At 34.5% G+C, this 22,288-nt stretch overlaps 1 protein-coding gene across 5 annotated transcripts in view; it reads right to left on the bottom strand.

Moving 5' to 3' along the window:
• The window catches only part of CACNA2D3 (calcium voltage-gated channel auxiliary subunit alpha2delta 3), a 373,089-nt gene that overhangs the window by 175,445 nt on the left and 175,356 nt on the right, over positions 1 to 22,288 (bottom strand). For all 5 annotated transcript variants that reach the window (XM_051627834.1, XM_051627837.1, XM_051627833.1 and 2 more), the window contains exons 10-11: positions 14,294 to 14,383; positions 10,216 to 10,329 (exon numbers count right to left, since the gene is read on the bottom strand). In XM_051627834.1, coding sequence (XP_051483794.1) covers positions 10,216 to 10,329; positions 14,294 to 14,383 — 204 coding nt within the window. The remainder of the gene's footprint in view (positions 1 to 10,215; positions 10,330 to 14,293; positions 14,384 to 22,288) is intronic.

Consider the following 22,288-nt stretch of genomic DNA (forward strand, 5'->3'; position numbering starts at 1 on the left):
ATGTGACAAGAAATGGACAGATAGAAGGATAATCTAACCATAGTCAATTTTGCACACAGGATGGAATTAATCCTCTGTGAATTTTTGTGCCTATAAAACTGATAGCATGAATATTTGATGAAAACTCACCCCCTAAGTGCAATGTAAACTTAGCCAAAGCACATGTTTGATTTTTTCACCTGTCTCTACCATAGATGTATTAATATTTAGACAAAAGTCTCATTTTCTAGAAAGTTCAGCCATTTCTTTTTCACAGTGAGAGCAAAACTAGTAAGAGTATACTCAGTTAATTTCACTCCTGGAGGTCAAGTTAATAGAGTAAATTAATTGCCTAAGGATTTTTCCCTTCATTTGTAAAAATAATTGAAAACAACTGCACACCTACTGCAGAGCAACTGCAACAGTGATTTTCAAGCTGGTCGATGTTTGTAGATACTGCAAAATCTAGTAGGCACCTCAAAAAAGGAAGACTGGAATCTGCAGTAAGTGACATGCTGCAACTAGTCTATAACCCAGCATTATATAGACAGTACTTCATATATCTAGGAGCATAAGGCACATTGGAGGGGACATCAGCTGCTGCCCCAAATTGTATAATTAGGTTGTTGGAAATCATATTCCGTCACAACAACAGTCTGCAGCTTGGCAACACTCTTCTTCCAGTCTTGTGCATATTTTAAACTTACGTTCTCTGTAGCCAGCCTTCTGTGCATTACCTCAGAAGACTCTTTCCTGGAAGGAAAGAAAACTAAAATACAGTCTGATAAAGTCCCTTTCAATTCCCATTTCTTTCCTCTTACTTCCCTGCCTCTCCTATTCTTTCCATAATTCTTTTTCCTTCTAATTTTTTGCGTGATTTTTTACTCTTGGAAAGTCTACTAGGCAGATGGATCTAGAAAGCCACAGAAGTTAACTTTTAGATGGGTCTGTTGCACCCATTCCTTTTTTGTGTGAGTTTGTTCACTATTTGCGAAAGAAAAAGTCTACAGGAACAGGAGCTGAAAACTTACAGCTTTGCACCTGACATATTAAATAGATATTTTAATTTATTTAGTGAAAATGCATACTTGTTTAGTAAGAGTTAAAGATTTAGACTAATCCTAAGTGCCTGAAATATATAAGATTAATTGAAAGACCAGTATTATTCTACCTTTTGCTTTATAGTCTAGGAAATATTTTCATTATTTTAATAATAACCTGTATTATTAAGTCAATCACAGAGACAGTCCTTAACTGATAATAGCTTAGATATTATTAAAAAACAAAAACAATTTCTTCCATCAGAGGCTGAAAAACAGTACCACGTGACAGAGAATTCTTGGATTAACAACTGTATTTTGCAATTCCATCATATTGTATTCTTACCAAGACGAATGCCAAGCAAATATGCTTGCCTAGAAAATATGTCTGTTGTCTCCATTCATGCAAATTTTGCTTTAGGCTTCTTGACAACAGAGAGCAGTCATATTTCTGAGGGTGCTTCTGGCAATGCTTGTCTTCAAACAAGGATAACCTGTTTCTATTTATTTTTAAAATTGAAGTGAACATAAAAATGTTTCCAGAAGTTGCTGAATATTTCCAGAACCTATTGAACCATACAAGATATGGAAGTTGACTGTACAATTTGTGAGACATACTGTTTTCCACAAAAAACAAACCCTAAGTGGCGTCTGTCTTGAATTGTCCAGAAAAGCCAGAATTAAAAAAATAATAATAAATTCCTATTTTTGTGTCCAGTAGACTTCTCTCTTTATCTCTCTCTATACACATACATAAAAATGCACAAAATGATTGGGTTAAACCAAGGTATGCTTCTTGTATATCTTCCTCAAAAAAAGAGCCTGTTCCAAGTGTCATAGACTCTATAGGTGTTCTATTTAATGAACTTCAATAAAACACACATTTCAAGATGCTTTCTAAGTATTTATGACTGCTTCTGTTTTCATAATGACATGAGGAACAGTAGACATTGGGAGATACACTTTGCTACTACAGTGGTTTTTAAAGCCTTCTTCAATAACGAGTTTTGGATTATTCAAAATCCTACATTTTTTTCAATAGATGAACATCTGATGACATAAAATGGCAGAATAAGGACTTCTGTTTTCTAACAATGCACTAAACTCAGCTTCAATGTTAAAATCCAGCAAAAAGGTTTCAAAAACTTGTAAGGGGAAGATTCTGTGTCTAAGCTTAAATCTTAGCAAAGTTATCCCACAGAAACAGATTGTACTTATTCAGATGTGCAAATCTCATTCTGTCAATTTTGCACAGAGACAATTGCAGTAAGGGCAGCAGGGAGGATTAGGAGATGATGGTGTTTAGAACCTCATAGAGAAAAACAGGTTTTTATCAGTTTTGCAGCAGATGTCTGCACATGGGAACAGAACAGAGAAGTTAATTCTACAGAGACTGCCATGTTTTTCAGGAGTCTTGGAATGTAGTTAATGCTGTTATGCCAGTTTATAAAAAGTAGGTATCAATCTATTTAGATAAACAAACAGTCGATATTCTCTAAAATGCAGAATTACTAACACAGCTACAGATTCAACCACTCAGAAATAATCAGCCGACCCACAACAGAGTTCTAAACATAGGATTGTTTGGATAACTTTTTTAGTTTTTAATTCAGTGAAGCACTTCAGTGTATGCCTGAAACCATTGCTTTGGTTAGCAGAGATGTAGTAACTCACATATGTAAATGCTTTGCTGAAATGAATACTACACTACACACATATGATCCCCTGCATGTAAGGAATCTTCCATACTGTCTTGATACATATGCATGTGTTGTGGGATTGTTCAATAGCCAGACACCATGAAGGATTACAGAAGTACTCTGGGAAAATGCTATATATGAGTAATAAATTCATATAAACAATGTCTGTTATACTTCCAAACCAGCAGAATTTGGCTTCTCAGAGCAAAATGAGCAAGAAATACCATTTACTGTATGTAATGGGATGCCAGTAAGAGAAAACTATACTAAACATTTAACTTCCTCCCTTTATAACATTCCCTTTCCAAACATCTCTTGAGATTTGATATTTAAACATGCAATTTACCAACCTTCTCAGCTTAATGTAAATATCCAACAGAAGTTAACTTAAAGCCTCAGTATGTAACAAAACAACACATTATGGCTTCAGTGAGAGTTATATAAAGTAGAAGTATATGAAGATGTCATTAAAGGAAAAGTGATACAGGAATAAACTACGAGTGAATCATAGAAACTAGGTCAAAATATAGTTCAGTACTCAGATGAAAATGTCTGAAAACTGTTATTCTTTGTGCTGGTCTGTAACTTTCCAGGGTATTTACCAATTACTTACAGGCTGCAGGAAATGTCGTTTCTTCTGACTAGCAATGAATCTCACCTACTGGTTAGAAAAAGATCCAATAATCCATTTTCCTATTTAGGACACACCTTTGCACTCCTCTACTTGTATTACCACATGTAATTGTGAACATTCTATTTAGTCTTAAAAATTACTTTAATCCTATTAATGCATGTCCACTACATAATACTATGTTTGATTCAAGATTAGCCTTGCATTTAAAAAAAAAAATATTAGAAAATTGACATTTTATTGCAGTATATTCTAAAAGCTGTAACAGGAGCCTAAAGCATAATGACATAAAGACAGCTACCTTTAAATTATGATAAAATACGGATGAAGTTCTCACTCTGTCTGTAGAATCAGTGAAAAGGTGATAGAGCATATTCAGCTATACTGAACAGAAAGTATCTATAGAACAAACAGGCTTCTAGATTTATTTTATCCTTCTTGTTACAGCCTATAGGTGAAAGAAGCAGAAAGGACTGAGCATAACTAGTTTTGTCTCTTTCACCAACTTACTTTTCATCAAGACTCTCCTCTGTATAGATTTAATATAGATTCAGATAATTTCAGCTTCTTCCAGAAGTCAAGCTTTAAATGGGTCATTTAGGAAGGCATTGAGTTCAACATAAACTCTCAGTTGATTCACTATCTGTACTTTTTAAAAAAATTATTTATCCAAATTAATTGCTTGGAATACTGTATTAGCTATTGTCAAATGCAAGCAAATGGGTTTCCTAGATGCATCTCTGGTTACCTTTTTGATGGTGGGTTACTCACAATTATGAATACATATTCTTGGTATTTTACAGAAACTGTAGATACCCATCTAAAATAGAACCTGACAGCCTTAAAAATCTTTTTTCTGCCTGTCATGTTTAAGTAAGAAGATGCATACCTTATAAAGAGAAGTAATTAAAAACAAGCAGACTATGAACTGTCTCTGGCTTTCAGTATAACTGTAGTATTGTTCAGTTTAAATCACACAAAGTAAAATATAGTTTTTATTGTACCATTGAAGAACTTCAAGAAAGAAATGATCTCACTGTTTCATGAAGTGGATGACCTAATTCTTCACAAAAAAATAGACATAGTCCACAGAACGAAATAGGCATTTTGTGCAATAACTATGCTTACACTAACTGTCTTGCTTCTAGCATAATAACTACACAATTATTTTTTTTTTTTTTTCTTAAATTCAGACCTTACAGTACTTCAAGTACCAGGTCAAGTTTTATTAAATTCATTGTGTGGACTAGTAAACAAAATCCATACTTTGTTGTCTCTTGTGGCTTTCAGCCATATATTTCAGTGATATGGAGTTTATGCCAGATGGAAACAGTGATTACTTGTATTCATCTAGGTATATTTTATGTACACATATTTTATCTTAAATTTTGAAATTCTTTATATCTACACACATTGCATTAAAATTAACTTCTTTTTTACAACTATAAGTAATTATTTTTGTGTTACTGATACTCATGAGTTCCTGAAAGTACTTGGGACAATCTGTTTCAGATTGTGGATTATTCTCCATTTTGACTGCTCATTGTTTATTGGGTACTCTGTATAACTCATAGTTACATCTGTATCCATTTCTGATTACATGACAAACATTAACAGGGTAATGGCACTTTGGTTATGCCTTTACATTGTGTATAAATTATCAACCCAACTAAAATTCTTCAAACATTCAACAAGCGTTAGCCACTACATGGTTTTAGCCAACCATATAACCCTGCATATCACAGGCAGTAATCCTTCCTCTGGCAATCCACATACACCCTGAGGATAAGATTCAATTACCCTTATCTTCACAAAAAACATCACTACTCAGTTTTAAGCACTGCAGAAAAGTTTCTTCATAACAGATTAGACTGACATTGGCCTAGAAAAGAATTCTTAACTACTCTGAGTGCCATATTGAAGAATACAAATAGGAATACTAGTGACAAATTCACAGACAACTTTATAATAGTTCTGAAAGAAAAAAAATCAAACCAAAAAGCAAACCTAACAAAAACACACGGGAGGTGGGGAAGTATTCACTGAAACAGACACTTTCATGCCTTTCTCTTTAAAAGGGAGAAGTAACACCGCAGACAAAAATAATATTTGTTAAATTTCTTCTTAAAAATAAAACTGCAGGTGGGGCAGGAAACTAGAACTACAGCATTCCTGTGAGGAGTTGTTCCTCTTTATCCCCAAATCCAGAACTTTTGTTTGACCTCATAGCCCATCTTTCATAATTCTGAAATAGTGGCTAAATAGATAGTTAATTAAAATGCATTATGTCATAGCTTGACAGGCCTATCAAGTGTCTGGACCTTCTTTTGTTCTTGAAATAACCAGTAATAAAGCACACTGTTTGTGTAGCAGTAATAACATCCACCTCTAAAGTACTCCAGTTTTTTAGGAAAAATAAAATGGATTTAATAACATCCAGACAACATTGTACACCAGACATTGTTTGCTGTACTAATGTTCCATGTTGCCAGCATCAGCATGTTCTTAAGATACAGAGACTTGACTGAAAATCTGCAGAAAGGTTTGTGACCTTGTGGAGAGCAGACATAAGGAAAGAGATGATTTGTCACCAATGGGATGCAGCAACGCAGCTACCCATTTTCCACTTGCTTGTTTTCACAGCACCCACTTGATTTCATGTTAGTCTTGAGGACAGTTTTCAGATTAAGGAAATGAAAACATGTCATGTTTTCATCTTCCTTTGTTGAAGGGTAAAGAAAGCATTCTTTCCTGTCCTGTGGCAGAACATAAATGTTTGGGGAATTTTACATATAGCCAAAATTTAGACTTCCATTTCATATAGAACAGTTGAAGCCAGTAGATTGTTGTTCATCTTTAAGCTCACTATACTAAATAGATTATTAGTTTAAAAAAAAAAGTTAAATATTTATTTCATAATTCTCTATAAATGGGCAGATTGAAACAAAGGTCTTTAGTGACCAATAGTCACCAGTAATGACTGTTTTCTTAAGCTTTTCAGAAAGCATAATGCTGTATATTCCTAAATGTACAGCAAATAAATATTGATCCTGTAAAAGTTTGTATTAACATCTCATATAGCTAAGCATTTAGCAACCGATTATTACAGTCTACAATATAGTATATTATTATGAAATCAAATCTAAATCCAGCAATTTTTGAGGTGCTAATTTTAAGTATTGTGTATAGACCCAGAGATCTTCAATGCAGAAATTTTTCATATAAAGCAGATGCAAAATCAGGCATAAATACTAAAAAGTCATGGAACTATTTCTCTGGTAATTTCAACAGTTCTGTTCAAACACAGCCAGCATTAGCTGTTAAGTCTTTGTGTATAATAATAATGTAGAAGTAGGAATAAATGTGTGATTGCAGTTCTTCTTTATATTCATCCTATATGAAGTCTTAGCACTGACAGAAGGCATCTTAAATCTGCCTTGTTGTAATGATTAAAAAATGGAAAGAAAATATTTCTCTCTCTTTGAAAATGAGCTCTCCCCAGAGCCCTCAGAGCAATAGGAGACAGGCAGATGAAGTTCCAGTCCAGGATTTTGGTTTCCATTTCACTTTACTAAGTAGTGAGGGATTACTGCTTCTGTTTTTGCATGTATCTACCATAGCATATAGCTATTTCAGCTAAGTGTGAAAGTAAACGCTTTTCAGGATCAAAGGACAAACTGGAAGGGAAGGAAATATTTCAACTTATTCAATTATTCTTTTGCTTTCTTTTTGAACGTGGTACAACATCACCAAATGAAGAGCTCTCAGGTTAAGGGAGCAAACAGCCATTTCTGGATATTGTAAATCACAACAGCTGACCAAGATGGTATCTTCCTTGAACATTTACAAGTGCTGCAACAACCCAGATGAAAAAGGACTACTAGAAGACTATATCCATACTGCTATTTCACAAAAATATTTCCTTATATACTTCAATTGCATACATATTGCCCGTTGACCTCAATGGGATTTTAGAGTCTGCCCTGAAACATGGTCATGGAAGAAATGCATTTGGACTTCTCCAAAACAATGATGCATTATAGATGTATAGAACTAGACAGCCACTTAAAAACGATGGGAAAAAGGAGCAGAGAAATAGACTCATGCCGTAAAACGTGTAGGCACTCGGTCATTTTAGCCAGTGGACAAAAAGGATCATGAAGCTGCTGGTGAGTCAACAGCTTTGAAGTGTTTCCTCATGCATTTATACAGAGTCTTAGTCACACAAATAAAACAGTGTATTATAAAAATAGCATCTACTAGATTTACACTTAAAATGGCAGAAGGTATTAAGAAAACATGGGGAAGTGTTTGTTCTTTTTTTTTTTTCACGAGGGAGACAGGGAGTGATAAAATTATCAGTAAAATAAAAGTGTTCTTTCTTTTGAGGAAACAGTCCAGAAGATAATTTTAAATAGTCTTTTGATGGTCATAGTTCTCTAGCTTATAAACCAGGCTGATGTCCCCCCAAAAAACTCAGTTACTTAATTTAAGCTACTTCAGGGATTTAATTGGAGCCATATTGTTCCGCTTCACAATTGTTGCAATATAATTTACACGGAATACATTATCAGAAAGAAGCATCTTTTTAATCAGTTGCCAGGCAGAATACCTCTACAACAATATGTAACAAGGTGCTCTTATCCCTGTTTACACAGTATCTTTTTCTAAAAATACTATATTTGTAAAGATAGAGACAGCTTGGAAAAATGAAGGAAATATGAATTGTTATCTACATGGTGACAGTATGTTTTCACACTCCATTTTAGTGACTGTCACCAAGAAACTGGCAAAGCCTTCACAGTTATATAAAGAGTTTGTCCCTTTCCATAAGAGAAGATAGTTCTGCTGCAACTGATGACAACATATTTAATATTATCTAACATTAGATAAAATATAACTGAAATAGGTACTTTGCTGACAGGATAATTGAAGTTAACAGGAACTTAAGAACTTATCTCAATTAAAGCTATTACTTTACCCATCACTATCCTCCACAGCATCAAAATGGCAGGAAAAAGATAAGTTATAACAAAGATGGGCAATGTGTAGATGAAGAGAGAGCAAAAAAAAAAAGGAAGGGAAAAACTACTAAGCAGTTCAAAGGTGTGATATATAAAGATTAAAAATGGCTTTAGAGAGAGTAAAGGTGGTGTAATGCAAAAGCAGGGGAATTTGAGGTATACGACATGCATCATTATTAGGCACCCTGACATTGCAAATATGTAGAATATCATGTCTTCAATAGCTTTTCCTTTCTAGAACAACAAACCCAAGAAAGAACATTGAAAGCTCTAATGCATTAAAGCATACATATGCAAATCTTTCACATTTGGAGGGATAAAATTGTGTGAAAACATCTTGGAATTACTCTAAAAGAAGAAAATATGTCTCTTTATAAAATTGGCATTCTGGAGAAGCAGCTATTACAATAATAATTTCACAGTCAGGTTATAGTTGTCTATTTTCCAAATGTTTTCTGAGAGAAACGAGTGTGAATACAAAGAAGGGTTTAAGAGAGATATTGAGACTACGTATTACTACCTTACAGCTGTATGAGCACAGCCAGCTGATAAAAAACTTAAGTGATATAATTAAGGAATTACTCCTATTGACTTTGTAAGGAAAACATGACATATGACCTGATAAAAACAGACTCCATTTCAAGTATTTGATATCTGAAAAACAAGGTACAGTTCAAATACTTTGTTGTTTCCGGAGTTATTCAGTAAATCCAACAGACAAACATATTTTATAAAGTCCTAACTTTCCAAATGTCTAATTAATCAACAGAAAAATCAATAAAAGCTACTCTACATTCTCTGAATAAAAACTTCTTAGCCAACAAAAAGTAGAGTAGTTGTGTGTCATTTTTACTACACAAAATGACAGCAATTTACACTTTCAAAAGATCAGTTAAAAAAAGATCACCAATTTTCCATTCTTTCTTACTCACTGATTGCTAATAGATGAGGTTTAGTGCAGGTCAACAAGAAAAGGGAGAACAGAAAACAAATATAATTTTTTAAATGAGAGAAACTTGACTAAAAAAATGCAAGCCAAAACCCACTACTTTTTTCCATAGGATTATGAAACCCCACACAGCACACTCATATTAATCAATTACTTGCTCAAATTGCCCTTTGAAGAGTGACGATGTTGCTTTCACAGGTCTATAAGACAGCAGGTATCTCAAACTACAAAACCTTCCTAAAATAGTTCCAAAATTTGCTTTAGCAGAAGATTAAAAGTGTAAAAGGAAATTATTTCAAACTTGAGCACAAGGCTTGCTAGAGCTTCTCATAAGGAAAATTCAAGGCATTTATATAACAAGTTAATTTAATTATGGGCAAATTTATTTGTACAAATACATAGAAGCAAAAATTTTTAATAAAACCTCACCAATTGCCAATTCTACCCCTCCCTCAGTCAAATAAAGAAATTTAAAATGCTGCATACTAGATCTGCTCTTTCTCCAGACACAGTAAACTGTTCACTGTCTAGAGTGAAGAGTACATACCCCTCTTCAGCTTCAAAAACCACTGAATTATTAATGAGTTTTTTGGGGAAAAGGTTTTTTTCACATTTAATGATGTCTCACAGGGGAAGCATTATGTAATGGTCAAAAATGTACTCTGGAGGGAAATATTTCTTTAATATGTTATTATTCTTGGTTCATCGCTACAGTAAAAGGTCATCTCCATCCTTCAGCAATATCATATGAGCATCATTTCTGTTGTTAGTAAAACATCCAGTTATCCAAAATAATTTTTAAATAATTAGAAAGATTGTTGATGACTTCTCAATAGACATACTCTTTATGAAGCTTTGATTTTCCACCACATAAAGGTGATAACATACTTACTTTTCTGTCTGGCCAATTATATTTTGCAAATATAGTATCGTATGTGTCCACAGCTCCATCAGTAATCAGCATTATGGCTTGGCTGCAAATACTTCCTTGTCCAGTGTGATTAAACTGTGAAGGGAAACAACCAGTTACAACACATTCCTAATAGGTGAAGATGGATAGGATTGCACTGGATAAACATGGATCATTGTATAAAATCTCTGGCATGCTTAGAAGTAGGTGGAACAGTCTCAAGTTGAAAACATTTTATCAGATATTATGTTCTTACTGAATTGTAACTTCAGTTGCATAACAGAATTGGGGCTAATATATATGCCCACTTTAGAATCTTGAAAAATAAGAAACAAATATAGCACTTCCCCAAATTAAAAGGTATTATTCAGTTTCAGATAGATTATATGTATATGTGTCTCCCTGGGGTTTGCTTTGATTTAAATGTAATTTTAAAAGAACAATCTACAAAAAAGAAGAAATTAACAACTGCTAATTTTACTGTGAAGTACAGAGGATCCAACACTTATAGAGATACATATGGCTATTCATATGGCATTCATATTCACTCAGGATTACCTTCCATATGTTATTTTTCATAAAATGTTTATCTGGGAGAACCAAGTTAATATTTACATATCCTCAGATTCTCCTGTTACTCGAAATGAATATATGTAAGCAATCCAAGCTGCTGGACAGCAGTAGTTGAGCACAGGCACTTCAACAGCAATCAACATATCCTTTGCAGTATGCAAAGTTCTATCATTTCACAAACAGGACTTTCTCCTAGCCAGAGAGCAAGTAAATTGGATGGAGCCTTAACATAAGCTCTGATCTTTCGATTCTGGATTGGTGCCTTAATTTTGAATCCATTTGAATATGTGTCCCCCCTTTGCTCTTTTTGCAGAAGGGATTCTTATTTGTCTGTGTATTATTCAAGGAACTTAAGTGAAACATCCATCATTTAGTAAAAAAAAAAAAAAAAAAAAATCAAACTTGGAAAATTATTTTCTTTTTAATTACTCTATGACCACTCAAAAAAATATCTGTGAAAAGGTCAACAGACTAGGGTTTTACATAGAACACTATAGACTCATATCCACAAATATCATTCAACAACCATTGATATCATCCACAGTTCTTCTCCAGATCGGTTTCCTTTTGATCAAACAGGAAGCTCAATGGACATTAACAGAAAGATGTTACTTAAAGTGAAACTAATGTGGGTTTTCAGAGTTAGCTACATTCACTGCCTGAGTGAAAATTTTATGTGATACCTGCGAGGCAGTCTATCCTTAAATTTCTTCAGTCATGATGGTTTTCCTGGACATAACCAGTACCATAATTATTAAAGTCAGATTCTTTAATTAGTTAGTTTAATTAATTCTTTAACAATGATCCTATATCAAATATGTTCTCTTGAAGACAAAGCTACTATGTCAAAGAATATATTCTTCATACGGACAATGTATTCTGAAAGAGACAAGGTGTATTAAAAGCAAAGTTAACAAAGGGGGAATGTCTTTATATATTTAAAAAAACAAACAGACCTCACTGTGTATGTACCTACATTATTCTACATAATTATCTGTTAGAATATTTTGAAGAATGAGATTAAATTCAAATGCTGTGATGAGTAATATCTTCTCATATTTGTCTAGAACTTTAATTTTATTGAATAGCAAGAATGATGAAAGCGTTTTCCATAATAATAACAATGACAAGGGCCTTATGATGAACTACAATTAACTCAGTGATTCATCAGTTAGCAGCAAAAAAATTCAATGCATCCTGACATTTACAGCATTTGGTTGTGATTAAGTCTTTGAAATGTCACAGAATTTTATTTAATTGGCTATGATTTTTTTAAAGGTAATCACTGCAAAGACTACATTTGTCACCAAAAGAGATAATTGCAGTTGTCACATGACATAGTAGGTGTCTAACTACTGTACCAAGCACTTCTATATTCTTACACTGTATAATGAACACTGCATAAATTGATGATTGGAAAGAATTCGGAAGTGGATTTTTAAAATGTGCTTTTCAAAGACATCAGTATCAACCATCCTCAAATCTCAACAATCTAAGCAAGCATTGACAGATAATTGCAAGGCAAAATTAACTGAGTTTGATTAGTGTAACCCCCGAACCATTCTAAAATCCAACCAGAATCTTAACAGACTATTTGTGCAAAACAAGGCGTTTTATTTTTTTTCCTTTCCCCTTTTTTTCCCCCATTTTTTCCTGCCCACTCCCCCCACCCCTTTTTTTTTTTTTTTCTGATGTAGGAGACATACCCTGAGCTAACCGGTAATTCACAAGTCTATATTTCTGGCACATAAAGGTCACATCCTATAGGCCGAGTGGAAATGGTTAGTTGTACTCTGTTAAGGAGATTAAGAATCTTTTTGTCTGGCCCAGGCTACATTATGGAAGTTCCCTGAGTCTTCTTTGTTATGCCTATATATAATGGAAAATATTTTTATGCTGTCAATTCTGGAAGTATATATGCAAGAAGACTTGAAGCTATTATACTCTTTCATAGTATAAATAGAAACAGTCATTACTCCGCCTTGAATACATATGAACATACATGTACAATGATCCTTAATACCTTACAGATCAAAAGACTCTCTCTCTTTGTAGGTACAATTCAGTACATGGGATGTCAGTTTCCTTTATTCTCAAAACTATCAGATCCTCTAATGGTATTTTTATACCACAATCATCATTATAACTCCTGTTACTTCAAAAAAATCTTATATCAGCTCTTCTCGATCATTGTCTGTCAATTTTTTTTCAGTTTACAGAGATTTGAAAGCCTAGTGTAGAACATCTCTTGCATTGATGCTGGTTGCTGTTTACTGTTCTTTATGTTTCCTAAGCCCACGTTCAGTGCCCATAATGGGTTTCTTAAACTCTCTACAAACAACATGGAGTGTTCTTTACTTCATGTAGCTTTTCCCATTGTCTTTTCAGGCATGTACCACACAAAGGAATTAGGTCCACACTGTCTGGGTGAATACGTGGGCAGCGGGTGGAGGAAGATATTTATCTTTTCATTTTAGGATTTTATGCCCAGAAAAGATCAATATTGTGTTTTAAGATGAATACAGAGGAACTGTGGAACTAGCCATTATTTAATCTATAATCCTACAGTATAAAGGCAGGCACACTTGTCAAGTCTCTGATGAGGCCACACCTGGAGTACCGTGTACAGCTCTGGAGCCCTCGCCACGTGAAAAACATGGAGCTGTTGGAGAGGGTCCAGAAGAGTGCTACGAAGATGATCAAAGGGCTAGAGCACATCCGCTATGAAGACAGGCTGAGGAAGTTGGGGTTGTTCAGCTAGAAGAGAAGGCTCCAGGGAGACCTTATAGCAGCTTTCCAGTATCTGAAGGGACTACAGGAAAGCTGGGGAGTGTCTTTTCACCAGACAGGACAGTGATAGGGCAAGGAGTAACGTTTTTAAAACTGAAAAAGGGAAGATTTAGGTTAGACATAGGGAAGAAATTCTTCACCATGAGGGCAGTAAGGTGCTGAAATGGGTTGCCTAGGGAGGTTGTGGAATCCTTCTCACGGGAGGTGTTCAAGGCCACGTTGGGTGATGCTTTGTGCAGCCTGGTCTAGTGGGAGGTGTCCCTGCTCACAGCAGAGGGGTTGAAACCTGATGATCTTTAAGGTCTCTTCCAACCTCTAACCATTTTATGATTTTTGATTCTATGAAATGAGAGTTTGGGTGTTTTTAATCACTTTCCTGTTTTTCTCAGTCTTAAGGCTACCTGAAATACCTCACATTTTCCCCCTCAGTACCTGCTCTGCCCTTTGACAATTATGGTGATTTAGCCTTTATGTGTATATAGATGTATATTCTATATACAGACACAAAATACATTAATATTAAATATATATAAAACTGTGCAATTTGTTTCTATCTTTCACCACATATATATCATACAGAATTCTTGTTCTATGGACAGTATTTTACTATCATCTAATTTATTATCTTAAAATTGACAGTAATTGCTAAATAGCAAGAAAGGTATCAGCAGCATAAATCCGAGAATCATTAACTTACTTCATTAAGCATGTTGAAAGCTTCATTTAAAGCAATGTCCAGCATTCCAATTCCTTTTGCAAAAAGTTTGTCAAGGTGTTCCCTGAAATGCTGAAACATGAACAAGAAGGTTTGAATTGTCAGTATTGTGTTACAATTGATGATTTCTGAATTCTTCTTCAGACTTGTTTCTTAATTAGATTACTGCATACACTGATACATAAACCAAAATAATTCCTGGTTATTTCCTTTTGACTCGTGAAGTCACACTAAAGTAAGGATGTGTTAGAACAATAATAAGGCAAAGCTATCACGAGATATGTTTTTGGCTAGTTAATAAAATAATTTTCTTTTGGTTTTGTGGGTTTGTGGTTTGTGTTTTTTGTTGGGTTTTTTTGTGTTTGTTTTTTTTTGTTTGAGTTTCTATTGAGGGATATCCATACCCTCTTTTCACTTCATATAGTGTTTTTTTTCAATCATGTCTAACTATTCGGCTGCCAGGTTTTCAGGATCTGCTACTTAATAAAAATAATTCTGAAACGTATCTTTGAAATCTTATACTTTTTTAGGATCCCTCCTTAAAAGAGGGTAGACCCTAATCACTAGGTCACTGCAGTTTATGATGAGCCTTTTAAAACTGCAAAAAATGGGTTTAAGTGTGACTTTTTTTTTTTTAATATATTATTGCTTCATAATTAAACTAGAAATATTTTGGTTTATAAAATCTCTGAACATTTCAGAGACAAGTACTGTGGGATGTACAATGCACATACATTGTGAAGTGCAAGCATACGGCATAAACAGACTACCAAAAATTACTAGTAAATGGTATGATCTCTAGTGTAGAACTCAGATCATGTGATCTGTCAGGAGAACAAATATTTTCTCTTGGCATAGCCATATATACAAAGGTTCTGAAAACCACATTGTTGATATATGAAGAAATACAATAGGGACATTTGTCTGATACGAAGTAGTAAACATTAAAAACCTATTTCATGCACTATGAATTTTAACAAATCAATGTTTTCTGCCTCCAGGCTTCAGAGTGAACAGATGCTATCAGGTGATTCTGCAAAAGAATAATTAAAATGCATGTGTGCTTTGGTCTTTGTCTGGAGGGGGTTTATGGTTTGATTATTTTTTTTCTTTCCTATTTAAACCAATTCCAATCCCATTGCCTTTTTCTTTTTTACTTTTTTTTTTTTTTTTGGTCTTTTTTAAGAATTTCAGCACTTCACATGTCCACTGGAAAAATCACACAACAACAAGCAAATTAATGTTTTTGCTTTGCTTTTTTATCATACCAGATGCCCTGGATGTGTGGCATTGATTGGAACCAAGGCAGCACAAAGGCAGCACAAGGAATAGCTTCCTCAGATTGTTCACTCTACATCTAGCTGAGGCTGCTTATTATTGAACAATCATAATATACTGTTGTACTTTTATAGAAACTGTTTTTTTACCCTCTTAAAGAGTGGCATCTTATCCTTACTTCAAAGAGCATACTATTGTCACAGCTATTAGCTGTCAGGCTGTTCTTGTAAGTAAAATGTAGAAGTAAAAATTCCAAATCTCCAAACAGTAACTGTTTCCTACTTCATATGTGTAGTAAGTACAGCAATGCCCTGCCAATCATGCTATAGTGTCCCCTCTGCTACTGGAAAAGGCATTTTTTTAAAGCATTGTAATCTTGGTGTATGAGAAAACCAAATTTTCAAAGTAGTACACCTCTCAACATTTCTCTACAACTTGCCTACATGTCACCAGCTGCCACTCAATAATCCCTTACAAAAGCACTACAAAACAGAAAAGTATATTTCAACCCTACTAGTAGTGAAAAAATGTAAACCCTCAAAACATCAGTTTAAAGAAAAAGAAAAAGTTATTTTGGAATAAGGTAACAAACACCTCAATTCCACTTTCTAAAATTTCCAGAAATCAAACAGATCCCAAAAAGCAGGAGTCCCCTTCTCTTAGTGAGTTTAAAAGCATCTTTACATCTTTACATCTTAAATATATCTTTTTAGTAACACATTGCACAAAAAATAACACTGGTTCATCTCAAATTCTCTTTACTGGCCTATTAGAACCCCTGCAGATCAATACCTGAATTTCTCAGAGTCTGATTTGGCTATCTGTCCAACTGTGTACATAAATATTCTCATGCAACTGAACGCCTAATTTCCATGTGAAATTACCAGAATGTGCAATATCTAATTGTGGACTCACATACCTAATTGACATGCATAATCTTGCTAATTCCAAATGCAAATTAGGCACACAATTATGACAATCAGACTTTGATGTCTGATTACAAAATTACAGGGCCAGACCTCAACAGGAGAAATTGTGTTTTATTACAGTGAGGAAGCATAGATGTTTTCAACTGTGGAAGTATCTCTGATCCCTTTAGAAGTGACTGAAAAACATGAGCTGGAGAGAGTGAGGATACAAATCCATTTATGCATGTCAGCCAGGACAAGACCTTTGCATATATCTGCAAGGGTTCAAACCAGAACATCAGTGATGTGTACATGTGGCACTCTACCCTTGTATGATGCCGATTTTGTCTATTTATAAACACTATCCACTATTAAAACCAGAAAACCCTAGTGATCCTAACATCTGATAATAATCCATTTGAAAATCAAAAAGGTTCTCTCCTTTTCTTTTTAAACTGTGCAAATTTAACAAAATTTAACAAACCAACAATGGACTTAGAATGAGGAAATGTTTTTTTATCCTAGGTACCATTTGAAACATGTTTCTTTGAAAGACAACAGGGTATACAAGGGGCATCTCTTTTTACTGGTCTCTTATCTTACAGGCTGTTCTAATGGCTTCACAAGTTTTGCTCTCTGACATTATAAAAGCTGGTATTTATAACGCTAATAAGAAATTTTTGCATTCTAGAAGTGAGCAGAACCTGGTCATGCTCCTAACAAACAAGAGAAAGTCCCACATCAGCACAACAGTCAGAAATTTTTTGGCCTCCATTACAACAACATGAGGATATTGCATAACCTTCAAGATTTTACCCTTTTTAAACAAAAAAAAACAAAAAAAAAAAAAGAAAGACAAAGAAAAAAGTACAGTCATTTTCATTCCGTATCTGTGGCAGCAAACACTTGCCAGATAAGTGCCAGATGATAACAGCCATATCATCTCAGACACATGCAAAGAAGAGCAGACAAGTTTCCCCACCTCTTATCTTCCTACTTACCTAGCTAAACCAGCTTCTTGTTTCTTTATTGTTCTTCTATTTTAGGTACGTTAAGGCTTCTGAATCAGTTAATTGAGTTAATTCAGTTAATTTACTTCCCCTTTATAGAGTTTTCACCATTTTTATTAAAAACAAACAAAGTTTTTATTTCCTTCTTGTTGAGCCAATATGCTACACAGTAGCCCCAGGACCCTGTACAGATACGTTTCGTTATAGCTCACTTGTGATTATCAAAAATAAGGTACCATTCATGGTGAGTAAGAATACCCAAATTAGATTAGGTTACAGGACCATAGATTCAAGTCTAAGCTTACATTAATAAAGCCTTTTCCACTGATTCCAGAGAAGGGAGTAACAGTTCACAAATGATACATGCAGCAGTTATACAGTTACAATGAAAAACTGTATTTGCTATTAATTGTCTGACAAGGGTGAGCTTCCTACACAAAGCACTGTTAATGGGTACAACATTCCTCCACAGTTCTCTGTCAGTTTTAGAGTCTTTGATACTTCTAGTATTAGTTCCCATACTCATCCATGAATGCTTTAACTCCAAATGCTCCTGAGACATACTTGGCAAAGATTTATCACATTTCTGAGATTAACTACATCAGCATATAAACCAATTGGAAACAAACAAAACCAATCAGGAGGTAGATGTGTGAGGTGTGAGACTGATGTGTCACAGGGAAGTTTACTCACACGTAGCAGCAGTTGATAAATTTGAACTCACATCTGCAAACACATTTAAGCATCATCCCATTTAAAATCCATCACCAGGACAATTACAGGTTAGTTTGCTGGTGATGATTATCCAACCACTTGTGTTCCCTAGCATCTTATGTTGGTAGACTGGATTTATTTTTTCTTTAAGAAAAACAATCCTATGATAATGATGAACAAAGAGTTGAAGATTCAATATTCTCAGATTAAACACAAACTCTTATAAGTAAATTTGTTGTGTGGGGCTGCAATAGAAAACTTCAGACCAAATTTCAGTGGTCTGGGGCTAGTTGAAATTGTTGGATGTCTATAATGACTACTCAGATTTTTAAAAGGTAGATTTCACTGAGACTTTACATTTTTTGGTTGTTTGGGGTTTGTTTGTTTGTTTGTTTTTAAACACCTAAACAATGCAGTCACTGATCTTTTTTGGAGATCGGACAGAGGTGGGTAGATAAATATACACCTCACTCATTTGCTTAAGTAAAATTCAATATGCAAAACTTGCATATTCACTCAGCTTCACTGGTGAATCTGTCTTTTGGCTATTTAATTTCTGGTAATTGCATACAAAAATAAAAGCTCATTGGAAGTTATACACTATATCTGTCTCATTTTGTCACTAATTTACGCAGGGATAAGTTCCTGATTTAGTTTGGAGTTACTGTGCCTATCTGAGCATCTAGAAGATGATATATTTCATCTGGAAACATTTACAGAGAAATGTCCTCAACCTATATATAGTACATTAAAACAACATATTAAAGAGGAATGTATATTGCAATATTGTTACTTTAAATCTGGAGTTACATTAAATCAGATTGTCGTCTGATTCCATTGGGGTAGGTAAATTGTAACATGGAGTTTCTCAAAGATGAAAACCTCTTGGCCCAAGAAAACTAGTATTAAAATATGCAGTTCCACATGTTTGTAATTTGTGGAGAAAGTGCAGACAGTGACAGAATAACGTCTGAACTATTTCCCACTCTTTTTTAAATTTGTGTATAGCAAATTGATACACTTCAAGGTAGCAGCTGTTTAATGCTAAGGCCAAAATATAAATTAGTTTGGTAAAATTCAAATATATGTTACACATTTTATATTACTAAGGCACATCTAGGATCACAGATTAATTTCAACCTCATTTATGTTACCCAATATAATTACAGATTTAATCTTTGCAATAAACAAAACTCAAAGTAAGCTTTGCAAATTAGGGATAGCTTACAACATTCTGAGAATATGTGTCTACATCTAAACTGAACCTTCAATGCAGGTATGTGCCAACACAAAAATTTTATTACAAATGCTAGGCTATAAAAACTTGTAGAAGTAAGTGGATTCAACTTGATGCCTCCCATATCATATGAAAATATAAATATTTTTAAAACAAATTACAACATTCCCCTATTTTAAAAATGAAAGCAAAAACACTATGTTGAAAGAAACCTAGTACAGGGATGCCTGTTTTGTATCTTTGTGAAACTGGTGGCCCTTACATTAATATCACTCATATCATGGTCCTATATGAAGTTGTATTCTATCAAAACCTGTGGAAATTTCTAAACATGTTATACAAGTATCTCTTCCTTTATAGATTTTATAGATGTTTCTAGAAGTAAAAAATAAAGTTAAATAAGATATACAACTCAGGACTACATTACTGTTCTTAAAACTGGTACAGAACAGGTTTAGATGGTTTAGAATCATTACTGCTTTCACTGTATTCTAACTCTTAAGGAAAAGCATATTACTCTATCAACATGCTGGATATTCAGGACTGAACACCTTTTTCTCCAACATTTGTTCCTTCCCTGTAATGAAAATGCATTAATACATTAAATGTTTAGTTCTATTAAACTTATTTGGTGTCCTTTAAAAATCTACTGCAATGCATTAGAGAGATACGTATCAGTGCTTTAATCAAGGAGTGATTTTGAACAAATAACCCCTACAGGTATGATGACCCAATCACTGTGAAATCTGTACCAATCTTCAAAACACATATTTGGCTAAGATGAAAGTCGCAAAGGTAAAAGTACTCCTGACGTGTTCTTTCCTAACTGCTCTCTTTACTTAACAAGACAATGCAGGTTCAAGAACCTTGGGCTGCTATATGATATAAATTAACAAGATAATCTAACTTGTCACCCCTTACTAAAATGGCTGTGAGAAGAGAGACATAAAATATTAACTACAGAGGTAGGGGAAGTGACACTTTTAAATAAAGATGCAACTGGAATATGGCTTGCACAGTGTAGAGGAAATGAATGCAGCTTCATGAATAACTGGGTTGTCATTCAAACAGAAGCGCGGCTTCCTTGCTCTGTAAGCACTTTGCACAGATTTACTCTAGTGTCACCAGGGGGTGGGGCAGGGAAGTGAGCTTTAAATAATATCTTTCCTGACACTTGGAACTGAAAACTGTGCCACATTACTCAAGGGAAAGTGTCACCACAGAGTTGATATAAGAGGGTTACAATGCTTTTACTGCTTTTTCATACTTTAATAAGCGTGGTTGTTGTTTTTTTTTTATTTTAGGGAAGTAGTTCCCACACTGTGGTCCAGAAAATAATAGCAAGTGATCTAGAGCCAATGTGTGGAACTAACACTGTGTTTACAATACTGTTTCCCTCCCAAAACCAGAAGAGATACTTTTGAACACACTGTTTCACTGAAGAAATATGTAAACCAGACACCAGAGAGATCCTGCCCCACCCTCTCCCCCTCCAAGACTAATTGGATTTTTTGAAAGTCTGGTTCTCTGGAAGCCTGTTACATTCCCTCATATTAGGGAGAATAATTTCTGCAAACCATCCTTGAATGTGCAAAAGCATGTTCATTTGCTACCTGTAATCCCACTGAATATTCAGCACCGACACCATCAAGAAGCAGTAATTTCCAAGGCTGCTCTAAGCCCTAAGGCAGTTTCCTGTAGCCTAACAAAAATAAAACACCACCTTATGCTCCATTCCCTGAAGATGCTCCCAGGTTTCATTTTACCTGGACAGCTTGTGCATGGGAACAGAATAGGCTCTGGCTGTAGGCCAATTGCCTGAGGCAGCTGATTGCTGCAAATGGCAAACTAGCTCTTTTACTTATGCCTGCATCTTGGAATGCTGGGCAGGTGCTGCAGCTGTGCAAGAGGTCAGGATGAGCAGGGCAGTGACTGTGCTACCAGAAGGGAATTCTATCAGCAGAAGCAAACAACACACTCAGCTCACCCCCCCCCCCCCCAAAAAAAAAAAAAAAAAAGAGGATCTGATCTCCCTTGGTCAGACCTGGCTCATCTGCTCCAAGTTAGTATAATTTAACCCCATTTATTTTGCTGAGAAGTTGGTTTGCCCTTTAGTTCACCTTAAATGAAGTTCAAGTGATAAGGACAGAAGATCTTCTAGACCATCTTCTTCTATTTCTTTGGGTTTTTTTCAAGTTTAGAGATTAAAGAAAACTCAATTCAAAGAAAGTGAAGGGGTTTTGAGTTTGCTAGGCAATTTTGCCTTGTCAGTATATGCAAATCACAAAATATCAGATCTTACAATAGCAGATAATTTAGAAAGTAGTTGGTAACTATGAATTCCAGAGCATGATAATTGAATCACCTACACAGGATTATGGGGCTACCCATCTCCTAAACAGCATTTGCTTCATATTCTGAGCTAGAATTGGGACAATGGCTTTTTTGTGCATTCCAGTGTTCAGGCAAACAGATTTTTAACTTAATTACATAAACTAGAAAAACAGTAATAATATACAAATTCACAGAAGTGAGCAAACAAATTAAGATTGACAAAGTCATAGTATATAAAATTACATGGAACTATTACATGCTACATATCAAGTTTATTCTCTAGTTCTGGACTTTCAAGGATGGATCAAGAACTAGCTCAGTAATATGAAAAACTGGTAAAAGTGGTAATTTTTAGTTATTCTCCAAAACCTTGGATGTATTATACAACTTATAGGCAAAAAAAATACAAAGTGATTCCAGAAAAAAAAAAAAAAAAGGAAAAAAAAAAGTTAACTAGAAATTATATTGAAGCTTACTCTGAAGAACAAAATATGAA

The sequence above is a fragment of the Apus apus genome, chromosome 9 (genome assembly GCF_020740795.1).
Source record: "Apus apus isolate bApuApu2 chromosome 9, bApuApu2.pri.cur, whole genome shotgun sequence".
Classification (NCBI taxonomy): domain Eukaryota; kingdom Metazoa; phylum Chordata; class Aves; order Apodiformes; family Apodidae; genus Apus; species Apus apus.